The sequence below is a fragment of the Coregonus clupeaformis genome, unplaced genomic scaffold, assembly GCF_020615455.1.
Source record: "Coregonus clupeaformis isolate EN_2021a unplaced genomic scaffold, ASM2061545v1 scaf0776, whole genome shotgun sequence".
NCBI lineage: Eukaryota > Metazoa > Chordata > Actinopteri > Salmoniformes > Salmonidae > Coregonus > Coregonus clupeaformis.
In genome coordinates this window covers 50,419-70,007 of record NW_025534231.1, presented here as the reverse complement: position 1 = coordinate 70,007, position 19,589 = coordinate 50,419, and the positions used below count along the sequence as shown (strand labels likewise).

Sequence of the window (19,589 nt, the reverse complement as noted above, 5' to 3'; positions counted from 1 at the left end):
TCATAGCTTCTGAACTAAACGTCCCGACAGCCTTCGCGAGTGATGGCAGGGGCGTGGGGCCACGAGGCTTCATATGACATCGAGACTTTTGATTCGATAACACCATCGAACCAGGATGGGCTTTCGGGCTGACTAGCCAATAGAAATTCGGAAGAGGCGGAGTTTAGATGTGGGGCCCTGTCTGATGTTTAGGTAGTTTTGTGGTGATGCACATTAACCCCATGTAGTTAGTTTGATCAAAATCAATAAATTGCTTAGCATGAGTTAGAGGTTTCTAGGCTAAGTCTAATACACGAAACAATATATAATATGCAACTTGAAATCTGTGGCTCCATAAGAATAGAATAGAATAAAATGGAATAGGGCATTTCTATAACATGTTTAGCCTAGCTACACATTTGGAACACATTACACACATGAGCACTTTCATGTTGTGGATAATTTATTAAATATGTTGAAATACATGACTTGCATTAAAAGTTCTTGCATTAGAACATTTATGTATCATATTTGAAGAGAATTATACATTTATTCAGTTAGGCTCTATCACGTCAAGCCATACAATTATACAATGTGCAAAATAGGAGGTAGAAATTATAGCTAAATTCTTAACACAGCTCAGTGCTTCTGTGTGTTTGAGTGTGTGTGTGTGTGTGTGTGCATATGTGTATCTGTGTGTTGTGTTTAAATCATTTACATACATAATTGTGTGTATATTCAAAACTTAAGTCTTCACAGATATGGGCCCAATATCGCCATTGAGTGTCTAACTCTTGTCCGACTGGGTTGAGGTTAGCCAGCTTTCTAGTCCAATCCAGAGACAGTATATCCTCTAAGAATAACGCACACTTTATGTCGTCCAACCTCCAGTATCAGACTATTATAAAATAAATAAAAATAAATTGGTCATTTAGCAGACGCTCTTATCCAGAGCGACTTACAGGAGCAATTAGGGTTAAGTGCCTTGCTCAAGGGCACATCGACAGATTTTTCACCTAGTCGGCTCGGGGATTAGAACCAGCAACCTTTCGGTTACTGGCACAACGCTCTTAACCACTAAGCTACCTGCCGCCCCTATAATTATATCCATATTCTCATAGTTCTATATCCCACTAAGTCTTGCTGGAACTACCGTCCTGAATATCTGATCCCCAACATCTATACAAACTTATCTGTACATTTATTGCAAGAATCTCTTTAGTGCTTTTGGAATCATACTGAGGTGCAATTGATCATACATAACCATTCAGCCAGAGCTATACACATCACAGAGTTCATGGATGATAGTTACAACTCAGTATATCTACGGCTCTGGGTTCAACAGCACAACATTGATCCATCCCCTTCACTATACATGAACACATTTCCAAAGGCTCAGAGCAACTAGGTTTTGGGTGCAAGAGAGAGAGAGAGGAAGGGAGAAAAGTAAGAAGCATTGCCAAAACATGCAGCTAAAGTCATTCTTAGGGTGAAGTTAGTTATTTTGTAGGATTAGATACACAGGGAAGTTGTGGTATTTGAACAAGGCTCCTGTTGCATTTGGAGTACATTTTGGGGGGTTGTAGCATAACATGCACGCATACAAATCAAATCGCTATGTCCAAGGTCATCTCAGAGAGAGGAAATGCCGAGTTTGAGAGTATGTCTTAGACCGGTGTAATGGAGTTCGTTTTGAGTTTGGGGTAGATGGTGTGTGAGTTTTGAGTTTGAGGCACCTTTCCTCTGAAGGCAGAAGGAGATGGACTAGGTAAGGGGTGTTGAGGATTACATGTTGATTTTACCTCAAGAAAATTAACCATAAAAAATATAAAAATAACAATGTAAGATTGTAAACATACGGCGACACTAGCAGGCCATTCAACTTTCACTTTCAGTCAGCAAAACGAGTGTAATCTTTTCTGTACATTTTACAGTCATCAGGAGAAAAGGAAGGTGAACCATTTCACCAGTGGAAGACAAAAAGGTGAGTTCCATGACCACTTAAAGTGAGTTTCGCTCTGGATGAAGAGCTGGACAAATGAATGTACATTTGAGTGTTGAAAAAGAGTGAGCAGCACAATCCAACACGTGTGTGTGCAGTGGAATGAGTGTAGGTGGTTTGTGTAAGAGTGGAGTGATGCTCACAGCTCCAGAAAAGTGTTTACCTTAGACACAGATCTAGGATCAGCTTACCTTCCCCTGATCCTAACCTTAACCATTAGGAGGAGAAACACTAAACTGACCATAGCTAAGAGTCTAGGGGAAACTTCATTATCCTACTCCTTCTCTCCATCCTCTCTAGTCTTGAAGTTAGAGAGAGATCCCAGAGAGTTGGAGAGGACAGATAGAGGTGTGTTCAGTATGGCTAGGTGGAGGTTGAAGATAGGAGGTTAGAGTTGAGAGGTCAAAGTTCAGGAAAGGAAGGCCAGGCCAGGCGCAGATGCAGAGGAGGGCTCCAAGGGGAAGGGAAAGAGGAAGGATGCATGTTGAAAGTATTGGAACAAGGCTGTAGTAAAGGTCTAGTCGTTCCCTCCTCATAGTGCTGACTCCCTCCACCGCCCATCAGGATATGTCAGTAGCCTGTTCCTTCATCCTTCCTCTCCCCTGTCTAACTCATCCTACCATCCTCCACCTCTCCTCCTCCCTTTGTATTTCTTCTTCATTACACCATACCATGCCTCCACTCTCCTCTGTGTGGGTACACTTTCTGCCTCCTCTCCTTTTCCTCCTCCCTCCTCCCACTCTCACAGGGCTGACTCTGTGTACAGCGCCCCTGATGACCCATGAGGGGGGTTGGCCGTCAGTAATCGCCATAGCGACGCAGAGGAGGTGGAGCTTAAGTCGCCGCAGCTGCGCAGGTGGATCCCCTCCGTCACAGGGGGTTGGTTGCTATGACGGCGGTTGTGCCGGCTGTCGCTATGGGAGTGGTGGTGACCGCGGTGATGAGGGTGTGGGGTGTTGGATCCCCGGCTGGCCCCCCAGGAGTTACGTAACACCTGGAGACAGACAGACAGACACTAGTGTGAGTGTGTGTGTGTGTATTCACAGTATGTGTGTAAATGTGTCAGTGTGTGTTACCTGCTCTAAAGGGAGATGGCCTGTCCCGTTGCCCTCCGCCCCGCCTCTCCTTTTCTGACCCTGTCCTGTGTTCCCAGAATGCTCTGTGGCGGACGCCAGGTTCCGTTTGGAGCGCTGCAGGAAGCGAGCCACCAACCCCCTTGTCACCTGACAGGAAGAAAAGGAGAGAGGATGAGAAATGAGGACCTGGCATAATCTTTCTATATACAATATCTCAATTTCTAGATATTAGTATCTTTGCAGAGTTTATGGCTGCTGTTATTTGCATTTTTCAGCCATTACACACCTTGAGGTCCCCAAGAGAGCGGTTGCATTCTTTGGGCAGGTGCAAGGGAGAGTTGGCGGGGCCTTTGGAGAGGGGCAAGGTGCGCCCCATGGTGGCTGCCTTCACACTGCCCTTCCTGGGGAGGAGGGCTGAGGGCGGCACCAGAGAGGAGTGGGGCAGAAGGCATGCCTCGGAGGACGGAGCTGGGGAAGACAGTCAGACAGAAACTATAATCTGTAGTGTCTAACCCAAGGGTGGTCAATCCTGCTCTCTCTGACCACTAACCTTTAACTTCTCACCTGTGTCTGTAGAGGTCTGAGAGCCCACCCTCACTCCTTTACTGCCCACTGAGCCACAACTGAAGTCAACTAGAGCAGAGAGGGAGGGAGAGAGCAGAGAGGGAGGGAGAGAGCAGAGAGGGAGGGGAGAGACGGAGAGATGGGGAGAGAGGGAAGAGAGGGGAGAGAGGAGAGAGGGATGAGAGGGAGAGAGAGAGGGAGGGAGAGAGGGAGGGAGAGAGGGGAGGAGAGAGGGAGGGGAGAGAGAAGAGAGGGAGGGAGAGAGGGAGGGGAGAGAGGATAGAGGAAGGGGAGAGAAGAGAATGAGCGGGGAGAAGGGAGAGAGGGTGGGAGAGATGAGAGATGAGAGAGGGAGGGAGGAGAGAAGGAGGACGAGAGGAGAGAGGAAGGGAGAGAGGAGAGAGGGAGGGAGGAGAGAAGGAGGAAGAGAGGAGAGAGGAGAGAGGGAGAGAGGAGAGATGGAGGGAGAGAGGAGAGAGGAAGGGAGAGAGGGAGAGCGAGAGAGGAGAGAGGGAGGGAGGGAGGGAGGGAGGGAGGGAGGGAGGGAGGGAGGGAGGGAGGGAGGGGAGAGAGGGAGGGAGGGAGGGAGGGGAGAGAGGAGAGACAGAGGGAGAGGGAGGGAGAGAGGGAGAGGAGTGAAAGAGGAGAGAGGGAGGGGAGAGAGGAAAGAGGGAGGGAGAGAGGGAGGGAGAGAGAGGAGGGAGAGAGGGAGGGAGAGAGAGGAGGGAGGGGGAGAGGGAGGGAGAGAGGAGGGAGAGAGGGAGGGAGAGAGAGGAGGGAGGGAGAGAGGGAGGGAGAGAGAGGAGAGACAGAGGGAGAGGGAGGGAGAGAGGGAGGGGAGAGAGGAGTGAAAGAGGAGAGAGGGAGGGGAGAGAGGAAAGAGGGAGGGAGAGAGGGAGGGAGAGAGAGGAGGGAGAGAGGGAGGGAGAGAGAGGAGGGAGAGAGGGAGGGAGAGAGAGGAGGGAGGGAGAGAGAGAGGGAGGGGGAGAGAGGTATGACATAGATATGAAATGCAAACTATCACCACGTCTTTCCTGCATAGTGTGTTCATAGCGTGTTCATAGTGTGTTATATAGTGTGTTCATACTGTGAGTTGTAAATCACTAACACAGGATGTCTGTATGTGTGTGTGTGTGTGCCCACCTGTATCAGCAGAAGAGCTGAGGCCAGGCTCACTGTGTGACCTCACTAGGGGCAGAAGCCCATCACTATCCCTCCTCTCGCTCCCTCCGCCCCGATGACGCAAGTACAATGGCTGTAGGGGGAGGGGCACCCCGTTGCCCTGACCGCCCGGCTGATTGACAGCTGAGGATGAGGAAGTGGGAGGAGCTGCAGAGGCAGAGGCGGAACCACGTCGTAAAGGGGTGCAGGGCCTGACTCGTTTCTCTAGGATAGAGGAGCGCTGGTGAGAGGTGGCGCCCCCTAGCAGCTCCAACTGGGAACAACTACTGGCTAACATGGCCTGTCGCCTCAACACTGGAGACCTGCAAAGAGGGGGGAGGGGGGAGGGGAGTTCCCGTTTGAGAAGGGGCCGTAAGAAAGTGGCTGTGCTGTGAACTGTGTGTGTGTGTGTGTGTGTATTTACCTGTATGTAGCTGTAGCAGTGCTAGATGAAGAGCAGGAGTTGGACCTCTCCCCTCTGAAGCATCGCCTGGCCCTGGGGCCTACCAGGGGACTCTCCGGGGCCTGGGGAGGGGGGCCACGGAAGCTCACATACTCCCCTCCTTCTCCCCCGTCTCCCCCCTCCACTCCCCTGGTGCTCCGTCTCTCCCCCCTATCTCTCACCCCCAACCCCACGAGGCAGGAGTCCTCTGAAGGTGAGGAGTCATCTGGGATGTCAACGATCTCCGACATCAACAGAGAACCACTGTCCATGGAGACTGGAGGGAGGGAGGGAGGGAGGGAGACGGTTCATTCACTTGTTTGTATTAGGCTACATTTATGAATTGGCAGTGTTGCTGGAACAGTCAGTAGCTGTTTAGGTAAAGAACCAGAGTCAATGGGCCCTTCATGGAAAATCTCCAGTCAATACCAGACTGGTAAAAACATGACTAATAGAGCTGAAGTAAATAGAAGTGAACAGAATGTAGCATATGTGACTCTCACCCTCTCCGCTGAAGGCAGTGGATGTGGCCCTCTCTCCAGACAGCTCGTTCCCATGGCTGTCAAACACCGTGGCCTAAAGACAACCACACAGGACATGTGTTTAATAAACACAAACACACGCATGCACACACAAACACACACACATAATACACACACAGAGGCAATTGTCCTGTATTCTTGCTTAGCACTTTCTCTCTCTCTCTCTCTCTCTCTCTCTCTCTCTCTCTCTCTCTCTCCTTTCTCTCTCTCTCAAACACAGACAAACACACCAGAAAACATGTCCAGATTCCCACTGACCTGGCTAGCTGCTCTCTGTCCCATCACTAATTCGTAAGGAGGGGGACAGTCAGTGGGATACAGAGGGACTGGACTCTCCATCGACCCGTTATAGGTGATACTGAGGACATACAGATAAACAGACAAACAATGAACAATGATTTTATTGCCTATTTGATAATGCTAGAGTGTGTGTGTAATAATAATAATTTGAGGGGTGCTTATATTATATTATTTGTACTGTTACACACAAGTGTTTAATGAAAATGTGTTTCTTGCATATCCCAACTCCCCCTGAGACACCTGCAGGGAGTGGGGTCATAGCCAGGGTCACCATTGTCCTTGCTCAAGGGCATCGCAACAGATTTTTCACCTTGTCGGCTCCGGTATTCGAACCAGCGACCTTTCGGTTACCGGCCCAATGCTCTAACCTCGAGGCTACCTGTCTGTGTTATTACCTCTGTGCGTCTGTCTCAGAGCTGCAGGTGTATTCAGGGGGGTAGTAGGGGGGCGGGGGGATGGGCGGGACAAACTCCTCAAAGTCCATGATGTTGGTTAGGAAGGCATCCTGAGGAGTGGTGCATTCTGGGTTGACGGAGCGAGAGCGGTGCGGGGCGAGCTAGAGAGAAAGAAACAGGGAGAGGAGGGGAGGAATCATTATAACGGATGGATAAAGAAACTATTGTCTGTGTGTGTGTACAAGAGTGTGTGTGTGTGTGTGTGTGTGTGTGTGGGTGTGTGTGTGTGTGTGTGTGTAGACTCACCAGGTGCACTAAGTCCAGGGAGAAGATGTGTATACTACAGGTGACAGTAGAGAGAGTACAGATGATGGTAGAGAGAATACTCAGACCACAAGCACTGAACAACAGGTCCTGGAACAGAGGAGAGGACACTCAGACCACAAGCACTGGACAACAGGTCCTGGAACAGAGGAGAGGACACTCAGACCACAAGCACTGAACAACAGGTCCAAGAACAGAGGAGAGGACACTCAGACCACAAGCACTGAACAACAGGTCATGGAACAGAGGAGAGGACACTCAGACCACAAGCACTGAACAACAGGTCCTGGAACAGAGGAGAGGACACTCAGACCACAAGCACTGAACAACAGGTCCTGGAACAGAGGAGAGGACACTCAGACCACAAGCACTGAACAACAGGTCCAGGAACAGAGGAGAGGACACTCAGACCACAAGCACTGGACAACAGGTCCTGGAACAGAGGAGAGGACACTCAGACCAGAAGCACTGAACAACAGGTCCTGGAACAGAGGAGAGGACACTCAGACCACAAGCAATGAACAACAGGTCCTGGAACAGAGGAGAGGACACTCAGACCACAAGCACTGAACAACAGGTCCTGGAACAGAGGAGAGGACACTCAGACCACAAGCACTGAACAACAGGTCCAAGAACAGAGGAAAGGACATCAGCCCTTAACAAATAGTCAGGAGGCCAGGGCAGTGAGGAGCAGTGTGGTTACTGTTTGTAATCTTTTATATGCTGTATACTGCAGCGTGCATCATGTGCATTTGGCTATAATATTATGCTCTGCTTAGTTTATATCTGCATAAATGATTGTTGAGCTGAATCTCAGGAGTGAGTCAAAGGACTACACTTCCCAGAGTGCACCAGCAGCAGCAAACCGGCTGCTTGTCACCTGATCAGTCATTTTCACTGATTTGGAGCACCTGTGAAGGCATGGAGGGGCTCAGTCATTCAGAAGAACAAACTTCAGAGAGAAGACTCCAAGTTCACTCACAGGTTCAGTCCAAAGACGCCAATGGTAAATGGTTAATTCATTGAAGTTATTTAGAATGTTTATTTAAATGTTTAAACTAATTTAAGTTCATTAAAATGGTAACTTTTTATTCTGTCTTTAAAGGTTTACAACCTAATTTACTGGCTAATTTACTGGACAGACCAATCAACTGAAAGCAAACTAAAAATAAAAAAGATTGAGTCAGAAATTTGAGTTGTCCCTGTGTCCTTTGGATGGTGAACAAGAGGAGGACTTGACAGTTGTAAACCACGCGGAGCGGCCTGGCCCTGAGGATAAACGGCTTCAGATCCAGAAATAAGCTGTTGACGCAGAGGAAGTCAAGATGGCGGAAGATGTCCTGGGGAAGTCGGTCCAGCAGCTCAAAAAGGAGAGGACCACTGCAAAAAGCAGCTTCACCAGACAAGCCAACTTCATTTCAAGAGGAGCAAGGAGCATGCTTCAAGTGGAGTTAAAGGAGGAATTCGCTAAGCTTTCAGATTGTTTCAGACAGATGCTCGATGCCAACGATGACTACAGGATTGGACTGGAGGCTGACATGACTGAGGATAAGGAACCAGGTCTTAATGAACAGCAAGAGGCTGACATTTATAGATCTGTAAATGAAGCTGAAACAAAGTTGGCGGAGATAAGAGACATTGTTCAAACAAACCTGTGGTCGAGGTATGGAAGGAGTGAACTTCTTGTGGCAATCCTGGAAGCAGAAAAAGCCAATGATAAAGCGGCTGATGTACCTGTGGAAAGTGCCAATTTAGAGGGCTATGAAGTGCACCTCACTCTCTTGGACAAGAGAATAAAAGAGGCCATCTCAGCAATGTCAAGATGGGAGCGATGGATCCCTGTAGAATTAAAGGACGAATTAGATGGAAGAGTCAAGGACGTAAGAGCATTCTACTACAGGCTTGAGTTAAGGAGACCTGAATTTGCCACTGCACGGACGATCAATGAGCAAGGCACAGGAGGGAAACTACTACCCCAACCGGCAACATCCACACCAATAGTGAGAATCAAGCCAATCTCTCTACCTATCTTCAATGGAAGCAAGAGAGAATATCACAGATGGAGGAAAGACTGGGAAAGGCTACAAAAGCAGGGAGAGCCATCCGGATTAACTGAAGTTAAGAAAATTCAACTCCTGGAGAGTGTGGATGAAAAAATCTCAAAAGACCTCAGACTTTCAACCTACACCACTGCCGATGACATGTTCAGAGTCCTGGAGAACAGGTATGGCAACAAGTCAACCATCATAGTGGAAATCCTGGAAGAGCTGGAGAAGATGCCACATGTAAAAGGGAACCAACCAAGAAAGGTCATTGATCTCATGCAGTCAGTGGAGAAGGCTCTAGCAGATCTCACAGAGTTAGGAAACTCTGGAGCCATAAATAACCCACTGGTAATTAGATCCATTGAAAGCAAGTTGCCTGACTTCATTAAAAGAGACTGGGTGATGTTCATGGTTGAACCCAGAAACAATGTCACATCAGACAACCACTTTGTCATGCTCTTGAAGTTCCTGAAAAGTCAAGAAGAAATACTAGAGAGACTCGACCAGCTCAGAACTGTGGAGAAGGTGGAAAAATCAGATCGTTTGGACAAGAAGTATGACAGAAAGATTGCCTCAACAAAAACCACAAAGAAAGAAGAGCTTGATGAGGTATGTGGTGTATGTGGTGATAGTGGGCACAACAACAAAATCTTCTTCTGTAGAAAGTTCAAAAGACTTAAGCTACCTGAAAAGAAAACTGTATTGAGAAAGCTGGGAGCATGCAGAAAAAGTCTCGGATGCCATGATGAAGATGGATACTGCAGAGACACTTTCCTATGCAGAAACAAAGACTGTAAAAGGGAAGGTGGTGCCCCAGACCACCATTTTTTCCTCTGCCCAAAAGGAGAAGTCAAAAGAGGGGAAGAGAGAAAGAGTGGAAAAGACGGCAAAGGTGAAAGCAAGCTAACGGAGGAACAAGAGGAGATCTTGTCGGAACTTTCCCAGGAAATGGCAGATCGATGCAGAAAGGCTTTCACCAACACCAACAAAACCGCAGTGACACTCGATGCTTCAGGCCAGTCTGAGCTACCGCAGAGAAATGGGCTCTCTGAACTTCCTGTCATCATGATGTTGATGCAAGTCACGGCAAACGCAGGGCAGAAGATTGGGACTTTAATTGACCTTGCTTCAGACACAAACTACATTACCCATAAGGCTGCTGAAAGACTGAGGTTAAGACATGAGAAGATAACTTTAGTTGTGCATGGGGTTGGTGGTATGACCATGGAGGTGAACACACAAAGGTATCTCCTCAAAGTCAGAGTCAAGACACCTAAAGGGACAGAGAGAGCTCATGAAATGGTCTGCTACGGCTTGGATGAAATCGCCAGAGTGCATCAAGTAATTGAACCTGAGAAGTTGAAAAAATTATTCCCAGAAGTCAAACTTACAGAATTGGAAAGGCCAGAAGAGGTTGAACTTCTCATTAGCCACCGAGAGGGAAGACTCGCTCCCCAGAGGGTAAAAATCATCGGAGACCTCCTCTTGTGGGAGGGTCCATTGGGGAAAACAGTGGGTGGAGCACATCCCGACTTATTTGAAGAAGTGGAGGTTGCAGCATATGAGTCCAAAACACACTTTGCTCGCTCCATGAGGACAGCAGCTGTCAAATATCAAGAAATCACAAGTCCAACAACTGACACAGCCCAGCTACAGCAGGAGGATGTGACTCAGACCAAATTTACAGCTGCCAGTAACCGTGAGTTCCTTGAGTGGTGGCACTGGGACAGCATCGGAGCTGCATGTGAGCCAAGATGTGGAGGATGCCGATGTGGAAACTGTCCACCAGGAGGAAAGGAAATGACCCTGGCAGAGGAAAGGGAACTGGAGATCATTAAAGAAGGCCTCACCTACAAGAAGGGGGATGCTCACACACCGGCTCCACATTGGGATGCAAAGTATCCTTGGACGGTAGATCCAGCCTCTCTCCCGAACAACAAAAGTGCAGTCCAGGCTTGTTTCTTAAGGATGGAAAAGCAACTAAGCAGAGAGCCAGACTGGAAAGTCGCATATGCTACCCAGATCCATTAAATGGTCGAGCGAGGCGCAGCCATAAAACTCACCAACAAAGTCATGGACGAGTGGAACGGACCAGTGTGGTACGTAAGCCACCTGGTGGCACCAAACCCTCATTCGGTGACAACACCGGTTCGTATTGTATGGAATAGTAGCCAGAAATACAAAGGCGTGGGTATGAATGATCTTCAGAAATGACCAGACGTTCTCAACCCTATAAGAGCTGTCTTGCTGAGGTTCAGAGAAGGGACGTATGCATCTCTAGGAGACATCAAAAAGATGTACAACTCTGTATGGCTGGAGGAGCGTGAGATGCATCTTCACAGGTTCCTCTGGAGGGACAGCCCAGATGAAGAGATAAGTGAATATGCAATAACCAGAGTCAACATTGGGGACAGACCTGCTGGTTGCATTGCTCAGTTGCCTATGAGGGAAACAGCACGCCTGCCCAAATTTCTTCACTTGGAGGATGAGCGCAGAGTCATTGAAGAGGACAGTTATGTGGATGACCTCTTAACCTCCCAAAATGACCTGAATAAACTTGACAAAATCACAGCAAATGTCGAAGAGATCTTGAAAGCTGGAGGGTTCTTCCTCAAACCATGGGTCCGGTCAGGGCAAAGTGGGAGGCAAGGAATGGAGATGGAGGTTCTAACAAAGACACAAAGTAAAACCTTAATTCTTCCAAATCAAATGAGGGACGAAGACAACAAAGCCTTGGGTATCGGCTACCAAATGGATGAAGACAAGCTCTACATGTTAACCTCAGTTAACTTTTCCAAAAGGAAAAAGAAGATGAGAGTTGGAAAAAATCTTCTCAAGGAGGAGGTGATTACTGAGACACCTAACCCACTGACTAGGAGGGCTCTCTTAAGCCAAGTGGCTGGACTGTACGACCCAATTGGCTTAGTTACACCTGCCAAACAGAAGGGAGCAATTCTTGTTCGAAAAGCATTCCAAGAGGGAGGGGGTGGGAAACTAACCCAAGAAACCTGGGACCAACCTCTCTCAGAAAGCCTCAGAGAAGAAGCCATCCAGCTTTTTGAAGAATATGTGCAGCTTGGAGAGGTGAAATTCCACAGGAGCCTCACACCAGCTGGCTGGGAAGGGAAACCTTGGGGCATCACATTCTCTGATGGAAGAGACAAAACCTATGGAGCTGTGATGTACTTAAGATGGGAGACAAGTCAAGGCACTAAAGTTCGATTAGTTGAATCAAAAGCCAAGCTGACACCCCTGGATCAGAAGGGAGAAGCTGTAAAAGCTGAGATCTGTGGCGCTGTCTTCGCAGCCAGGATCAGGAAGTATGTGGAAAAGCATGCTCGAATGAAGATCGAGAGATGGTTCCATCTACTTGACAGTCAAACGGTCTTGGGAGCCATTCAAAGAGTCAGTTATGGGTACAAAACCTTCTTTGCAAATAGAGTGGGTGAAATCCAGAAGGCTGGACAAGTGCAAGACTGGTGGTGGATCTGTGGGGATCTAAACATAGCTGATATCATAACAAGAGGGGGTGCTCCTGAAGATTTGAAGTAGAATTCCACATGGCAAAATGGACCAGAGTTCCTAAAGTGGCCAGTGGAGGAGTGGCCTATAAAATCAGCTGGAGAGGTTGCAGCTCATGCCAGGGAGAGTGTAAACAAGCTCCAGAGGAAGGCATTCTCAGGTGCATTAACAAGAGCTCAAGCAAGAAGTAGTCAGCAGAAAGAAGACCTACAAGGCACTCAGGAAAGTCCAAAGAGTGAAACTCAAGAGGGAATACCTGTGGTAAACCCAACTCTTCTTAGAAGGAAGCCCACTGGCTGGGTTAAAGATCTTGTGGAAGTAAGAAGATTCAGTAGCCTGTCCAAACTGGTGAGAGTCGTTGCCTGGGTTTGTCTAGCAGCCAAGCAGTGGCTGAAGAGGAAGGGCCGGGCCCCTAAACAGGCAAAGAGGGAGGTAAGATCACCCAAGCAACCTGTGCTGACTGTCAAAGAACATGAAGATGCACTCAAATACCTTTTCCTCGCAGCTCAAGAAGGTACAGATTTTTCAGACACAACTATAAGCAGACTGACAGTGTACAAAGATGTGAACTCTGGGCTGCTAGTTTGTGGAGGCAGAATTCAGACATTCAACGAAGATAAGACAGCAGTGCCAGTTTTACCCTTTGAAGCATGGGTGTCTACACTGCTGGCACAAGAATCCCACAAAGCAAACCACGAGGGAGTGGCGGGAACCCTTTTCCGGATGAGGAAGAAAGCCTGGGTAATAAAAGGCCGTAGACTTGCCAAGAAAATGGTTGACAACTGTGTGGTCTGCAGGAAAAACAAGGCAAAACAGTGTCAACAAATCATGGCTGACCTGCCTCTAGAGCGAACAGGCCCAGCTGCACCTTTTGAATTCACCACCATGGACCTGTTCAGCCCTTATGAAGTGAAAGATGAGGTCAAGAAGAGAACTAGACTCAAAGTATGGGGAATAGTCTTCTGCTGCATGGCTTCCCGAGCCATACACACTGAAGTGGTGAGTGACATGTCATCTGAAGGATTCCTGCCAGCCTATCAAAGGTTCACTTCACTGAGAGGACACCCCAGGAAACTCTGGTCAGACCCTGGCACTAACTTTGTGGGAGCCAAACCCGCACTTCAAAAATTCCTTAACCAACGAAACAAGTCTGAACTTGAAGACACAGCTGCCAAGCATGGTACAGAATGGTCATGGAAGATCCACCCTGCAGACTCTCCCCATAGGAATGGTGCCGCAGAGGCAGCTGTCAAAGTAGTGAAGCGGGCGTTGAGCAACCTTGGTGGAGATGGTGTTTTCACGTGGGGAGAATTCCAACCTTTTCTCTTCATGGCAGCCAACCTTGCTAATGAGAGACCCATCGATGCAAGAACTCAAAGCAGAGAAGACTGTGTAGAGTACATCACCCCGAATTCTCTGCTTTTAGGACGTACCAATCCAAAGGGAGACCCTGGAGATTTCCAGTTTGATGGCTACCCTTACAAAAGACTTAAACATATTCAAGCAGAGTTAAGCCATTTCTGGAAGAAGTGGAGCCAATTGGCTGGACCTAATCTGTTCATAAGGAACAAATGCACACCAAAGAGCGAAATGTTGCTGTTGGAGATGTGGTCTGGTTGGCTGACCAAAACGCCCTAAGAGGACAGTACAAGCTGGCTAGAGTGGTCGGTGTCAATGCTGACAGCAAAGGCATCGTAAGAGATGTGCTTGTGAAGACTTTTCCCAGCTATCCTGTTCACATCACAAAGTCAAACAGCAAAAAAGGGCCCACAAGAGCAAACGGTGAAAGTAAGAAGAGGCTTCAAACCAAAATCCCAGCCACAATTCTTCATAGAGATGTCAGACGGCTTGTCATTCTACTTCCCATTGAAGAACAAACAGAGGTGTGAAGGGCTTGTGTGACCTCTCTGGATTTGAAAAAACCAGGAGCTCAAGTGGGAGGTGTTGAGCTGAATCTCAGGAGTGAGTCAAAGGACTACACTTCCCAGAGTGCACCAGCAGCAGCAAACCGGCTGCTTGTCACCTGATCAGTCATTTTCACTGATTTGGAGCACCTGTGAAGGCATGGAGGGGCTCAGTCATTCAGAAGAACAAACTTCAGAGAGAAGACTCCAAGTTCACTCACAGGTTCAGTCCAAAGACGCCAATGGTAAATGGTTAATTCATTGAAGTTATTTAGAATGTTTATTTAAATGTTTAAACTAATTTAAGTTCATTAAAATGTTTCATTAAAATGGTAACTTTTTATTCTGTCTTTAAAGGTTTACAACCTAATTTACTGGCTAATTTACTGGACAGACCAATCAACTGAAAGCAAACAAAAAATAAAAAAGATTGAGTCAGAAATTTGAGTTGTCCCTGTGTCCTTTGGATGGTGAACAAGAGGAGGACTTGACAATGATTGTCAACATCAGAAAATGTAGCCCACATACTCTCAGAGAATATAGACGCCACACACATTGAGCTGTCATTAAACACACACACTGAGCTGTCATTAAACACACACACTGAGCTGTCATTAAACACACTGAGCCGTCATTAAACACACTGAGCTGTCATTAAACACACTGAGCTGTCATTAAACACACTGAGCTGTCATTAAACACACTAAGCTGTCATTAAACACACACACTGAGCTGTCATTAAACACACACACTGAGCTGTCATTAAACACACTGAGCTGTCATTAAACACACACACTGAGCTGTCATTAAACACACCACACTGAGCTGTCATTAAACACACAGACTGAGCTGTCATTAAACACACACACTGAGCTGTCATTAAACACACTGAACTGTCATTAAACACACTGAGCTGTCATTAAACACACTGAGCTGTCATTAAACACACTGAGCTGTCATTAAACACACACACTGAGCTGTCATTAAACACACTGAGCTGTCATTAAACACACACACTGAGCTGTCATTAAACACACACACTGAGCTGTCATTAAACACACTGAGCTGTCATTAAACACACACACTGAGCTGTCATTAAACACACTGAGCTGTCATTAAACACACTGAGCTGTCATTAAACACACACACTGAGCTGTCATTAAACACACTGAGCTGTCATTAAACACACACACTGAGCTGTCATTAAACACACTGAACTGTCATTAAACACACTGAACTGTCATTAAACACACTGAACTGTCATTAAACACACTGAGCTGTCATTAAACACACTGAGCTGTCATTAAACACACTGAGCTGTCATTAAACACACACACTGAGCTGTCATTAAACACACACACTGAGCTGTCATTAAACACACTGAGCTGTCATTAAACACACTGAGCTGTCATTAAACACACTGAACTGTCATTAAACACACTGAGCTGTCATTAAACACACTGAGCTGTCATTAAACACACACACTGAGCTGTCATTAAACACACTGAGCTGTCATTAAACACACTGAACTGTCATTAAACACACACACTGAGCTGTCATTAAACACACACACTGAGCTGTCATTAAACACACACACTGAGCTGTCATTAAACACACTGAGCTGTCATTAAACACACACACTGAGCTGTCATTAAACACACTGAACTGTCATTAAACACACTGAGCTGTCATTAAACACACTGAGCTGTCATTAAACACACTGAGCTGTCATTAAACACACACACTGAGCTGTCATTAAACACACTGAGCTGTCATTAAACACACTGAGCTGTCATTAAACACACTGAACTGTCATTAAACACACTGACCTGTCATTAAACACACTGAACTGTCATTAAACACACTGAGCTGTCATTAAACACACTGAGCTGTCATTAAACACACACACTGAGCTGTCATTGAACACACTGAGCTGTCATTAAACACACTGAACTGTCATTAAACACACACACTGAGCTGTCATTAAACACACACACTGAGCTGTCATTAAACACACACACTGAGCTGTCATTAAACACATTGAACTGTCATTAAACACACACACTGAGCTGTCATTAAACACACACACTGAGCTGTCATTAAACACACTGAGCTGTCATTAAACACACACACTGAACTGTCACTAAACACACACACTGAACTGTCATTAAACACACACACTGAGCTGTCATTAAACACACACACTGAGCTGTCATTAAACACACTGAGCTGTCATTAAACACACACACCTTCAGCTGATGTCTGACAGAGTGGCAGTCTGCGTTTAGGTAGAGTACCAGGGTCTCCTCCTCGTTTATAGAGCAGGAGTGTGTCGGGGCGCAACACACACACAACCCGTTCTCCACCTGCAAAACACACACACAGAGGATTAACACACACACACCCCCCAACCTCCCACACACAGAGGATTAACACACACACATCCCCCCAACCTCCCACACACAGAGGATTAACACACACACATCACCCCCCCCACACACACACACAGAGGATTAACACACACACATACCCCCTCATCCAACCCCCCCCACACACACACACACACTCTCCACAGGGCTGTGTACACCTCTCTGATTCAGAGGGGTTGGGTTAAATGCGGGAAGACACATTTTGGTTGAAAGCATTCAGTTGTGCAACACATTTCCCCTTTCCCTACATACCTGGCAGGTGAGGAGTGATTTGACCATCTGTGCGTTCTGACAGGAGAGCATGGATCCAGCCAGACTGAGGATGACACACACAGCAGACAGCAGCATGAAGAGGGACACCTGGAGAGGGAGACATGGAGAGGGAGACATGGAGAGGGAGACATGGAGAGGGAGACATGGAGAGGGAGACATGGAGAGGGAGACATGGAGAGGGAGACATGGAGAGGGCGACATAGAGAGGGAGACAGAGTTTTGAGGTATGCAGATGACCTGTGTTCAAATCAGGTAGCAGGTTTGTCAGTTACATACATATGCACAAACACACACACACACACACACACACACACACCATTAACATATAAATAGACAGACACTTCTGTACTACTCACCACAAGAGTGAGTGGTCTTCTCCATGAGATAAGTCCAACTATCCCTGACGCCACAACCTGGGAACAACACACAAAAAATACATGAATCAATGATCATATCTATAACCCAGTTAAGCACAGCCATGAGATATTGGGATCATTTCAATATTCTAAAGAGGTTTCTTCTCCTTGTATCCTTTCCTCCATCTGCACTCCATCTGCACTCCATCTCCACCTCAATGAGACATTCTCCATATTGCTTTCACCTATAAAACAGCCTGCTGTCTTTTCAGGGGTGAGTTTCACATACAGATGTAGGATCTTCATTTGAGCCAGTTTGCTAGAGCAGGAAAATAATCCTGCAGCGAAAAAGGAAATGTGAATTATTCATTGAATTATAATTGATGGATATTTTTGTAGGGGTTGATACATTTTCAGTTAGGACAAATCAAGCCTGAAATTTCAAAGTGGAAATTACAAACATTGGAAGCCTTTTCAAAACTCAAATACACTACAAGTTTGCATTTCATGCTTTGCAGGAAAATTCTCAGCAATAAAATAGTGATCAAAATAAGATCCTACATCTATAAAACATAAATAATTGTTTTAGCATTAAGATCATGTTCCTCCATTGCCTAATAGACTTATGATTATCTTGCTAAAGATGATATTTAGGTTTTCAGGAAAGTCCCCCCTTATCAGTGCAGATGAAGGAAAGGTAGTCATTCAGACCATTTAGAGATGCTCCCACGGGATACTCACAAAGAAGCCGGCCCAGAAGGGGCAGGACTGTCGGACGCGGGTGGAGGATGTGAAGGCCATGCTGGTGAAGGAGAAGGCCAGGACCATGGCCCCCAGGCCCAGGTGGCACAGCCCCAGGTACAGCAGCAGCTTCGCCCCACCTTGACGGCCAGACATGCCCCGGCGGCTATCTGACCAGCCCCTAGACCCAGAGGCTGACACCACACTGCTGGAGTCTGACGGGGATGGCATGGCTGGTGTGTGTGTGGAGAGTGGTGAGTCTGTGTATGTGTGTGTGTGTGTAGGCCTATGTGCGGTGAGTGTGTGTGTGTGTGACAGAGAGAGAGAGAGAGAGAGAGAGAGAGAGCGAGAGAGTTTGTTGCTTTGGAAAAAATCAGCCCTTTTCCACTTTGGCACCGCAGTCAATTGGCAGGTGACAAAGAACGATCCTGACGCGACACAGCGCAGTTTCCAAAAACTCTCAACTCAGAAGACTGGGCTATTCACCATTTGAAAACACCAATAGCTGCTTAGCAGAGTGTGTATGCCCATTTCATCTGCACCCCAGACAAACTTCAGCATGTTCACGTGAGGAAAAAAAATAAGAAAAATACCTAGGGCTGATGCTTGAGAACCTGAATGTATTTACGACACACAGCTCCCTCCCTCTGTTCCTCTCTCTCCATATCTCTACCTCCTAAGGCCCGTAGCATTGCGGTGGGCGGAGCCCCTAGGCCGCAGTCCTGTAGCATCTCCCGTTATTAAGGGCCAGATATCCCGTTGTTTCTACAGTAATGGGAAACGACATGTATTGTGTAAGGCGGTGAGTGGGTCTGGATCTTGTCAAGGTGACGAGGAACGAGCATTGAAACAAGGCCCGAGTTGTCCTGTCTTCACGAAGGTCCGACTACCGGACCTGTCCAAGGATGAGAGATATGGCTCTTGATCAGATCTTAATCGGTCCGGTCGGGAAACCGTTCAGGTTAAGAAATTACTTAAATCCGTCGAAAGTCAACGTATATAAATTATAGAAAGTACATCCTCCTTGAGCCGTCGGTACGTTTGTTCTGTTTTCATTTGCTATTCCTCCACTTTCCATGTTTTTCCTCCGTGGGAGTTTTGCGGTGGACCACACAAACTTCTCTCCTCTTCTCTCCTCCCTGCAGCAGTCACGCGGGCCTCCCGTTCTGCTCGTGTGTATCCCGGACATCTACCTCACTGCACCGAATTCTACGTCACACACCTCAAGCGATCGGTTCCAGTTTCACACACATCCGTTTCCCAAGTCAAATAGCCTAGCTGATCATCATTCTTATATTTCCCGTTCACCATCATCCCATCCCTCCATTATCTCTCCTTCACCATAGAGGCAAAAGAAAGGAATGACTAGTGTTTGTAAACCGACACGTAATCATGTGACGAAAAGGCAAGCAAGAATACGCGCGAGGAGGATGCGGCAAAGCCCGACGGTCCTGGTGCTGATGATGCTGCGCTGGAGGGGAGCCCACCTCCAAGGCTTAATGCAGCCAGCCAATCAGATATGCTTTCATTGCAC

The 19,589-nt window shown here is 47.1% G+C and overlaps 1 protein-coding gene across 2 annotated transcripts; it reads right to left on the bottom strand.

The window, feature by feature from the left end:
- Positions 1-424: 424 nt before the first annotated feature.
- Positions 425-19,524, bottom strand: LOC121543178 (protein FAM189B). 2 transcript variants are annotated; one of them, XM_041852887.2, is made up of 15 exons: positions 18,056-18,143; positions 17,560-17,652; positions 17,315-17,371; positions 16,938-17,045; positions 16,506-16,622; positions 6,768-6,875; positions 6,462-6,622; positions 6,025-6,124; positions 5,728-5,800; positions 5,207-5,501; positions 4,765-5,105; positions 3,622-3,690; positions 3,344-3,525; positions 3,058-3,204; positions 425-2,975 (listed from the first exon to the last, which is right to left on the bottom strand). In XM_041852887.2, exons 4-15 carry the CDS (start codon positions 17,031-17,033, stop codon positions 2,724-2,726), a joined length of 1,941 nt encoding a protein of 646 aa, XP_041708821.2. In that variant the 5' UTR covers positions 17,034-17,045; positions 17,315-17,371; positions 17,560-17,652; positions 18,056-18,143; the 3' UTR covers positions 425-2,723. The 2 variants fall into 2 exon arrangements, with proteins under 2 accessions (XP_041708821.2, XP_041708820.2); XM_041852886.2 differs by lacking the exon at positions 17,560-17,652 and having other exon boundaries at positions 18,056-19,524.
- Positions 19,525-19,589: the final 65 nt, after the last annotated feature.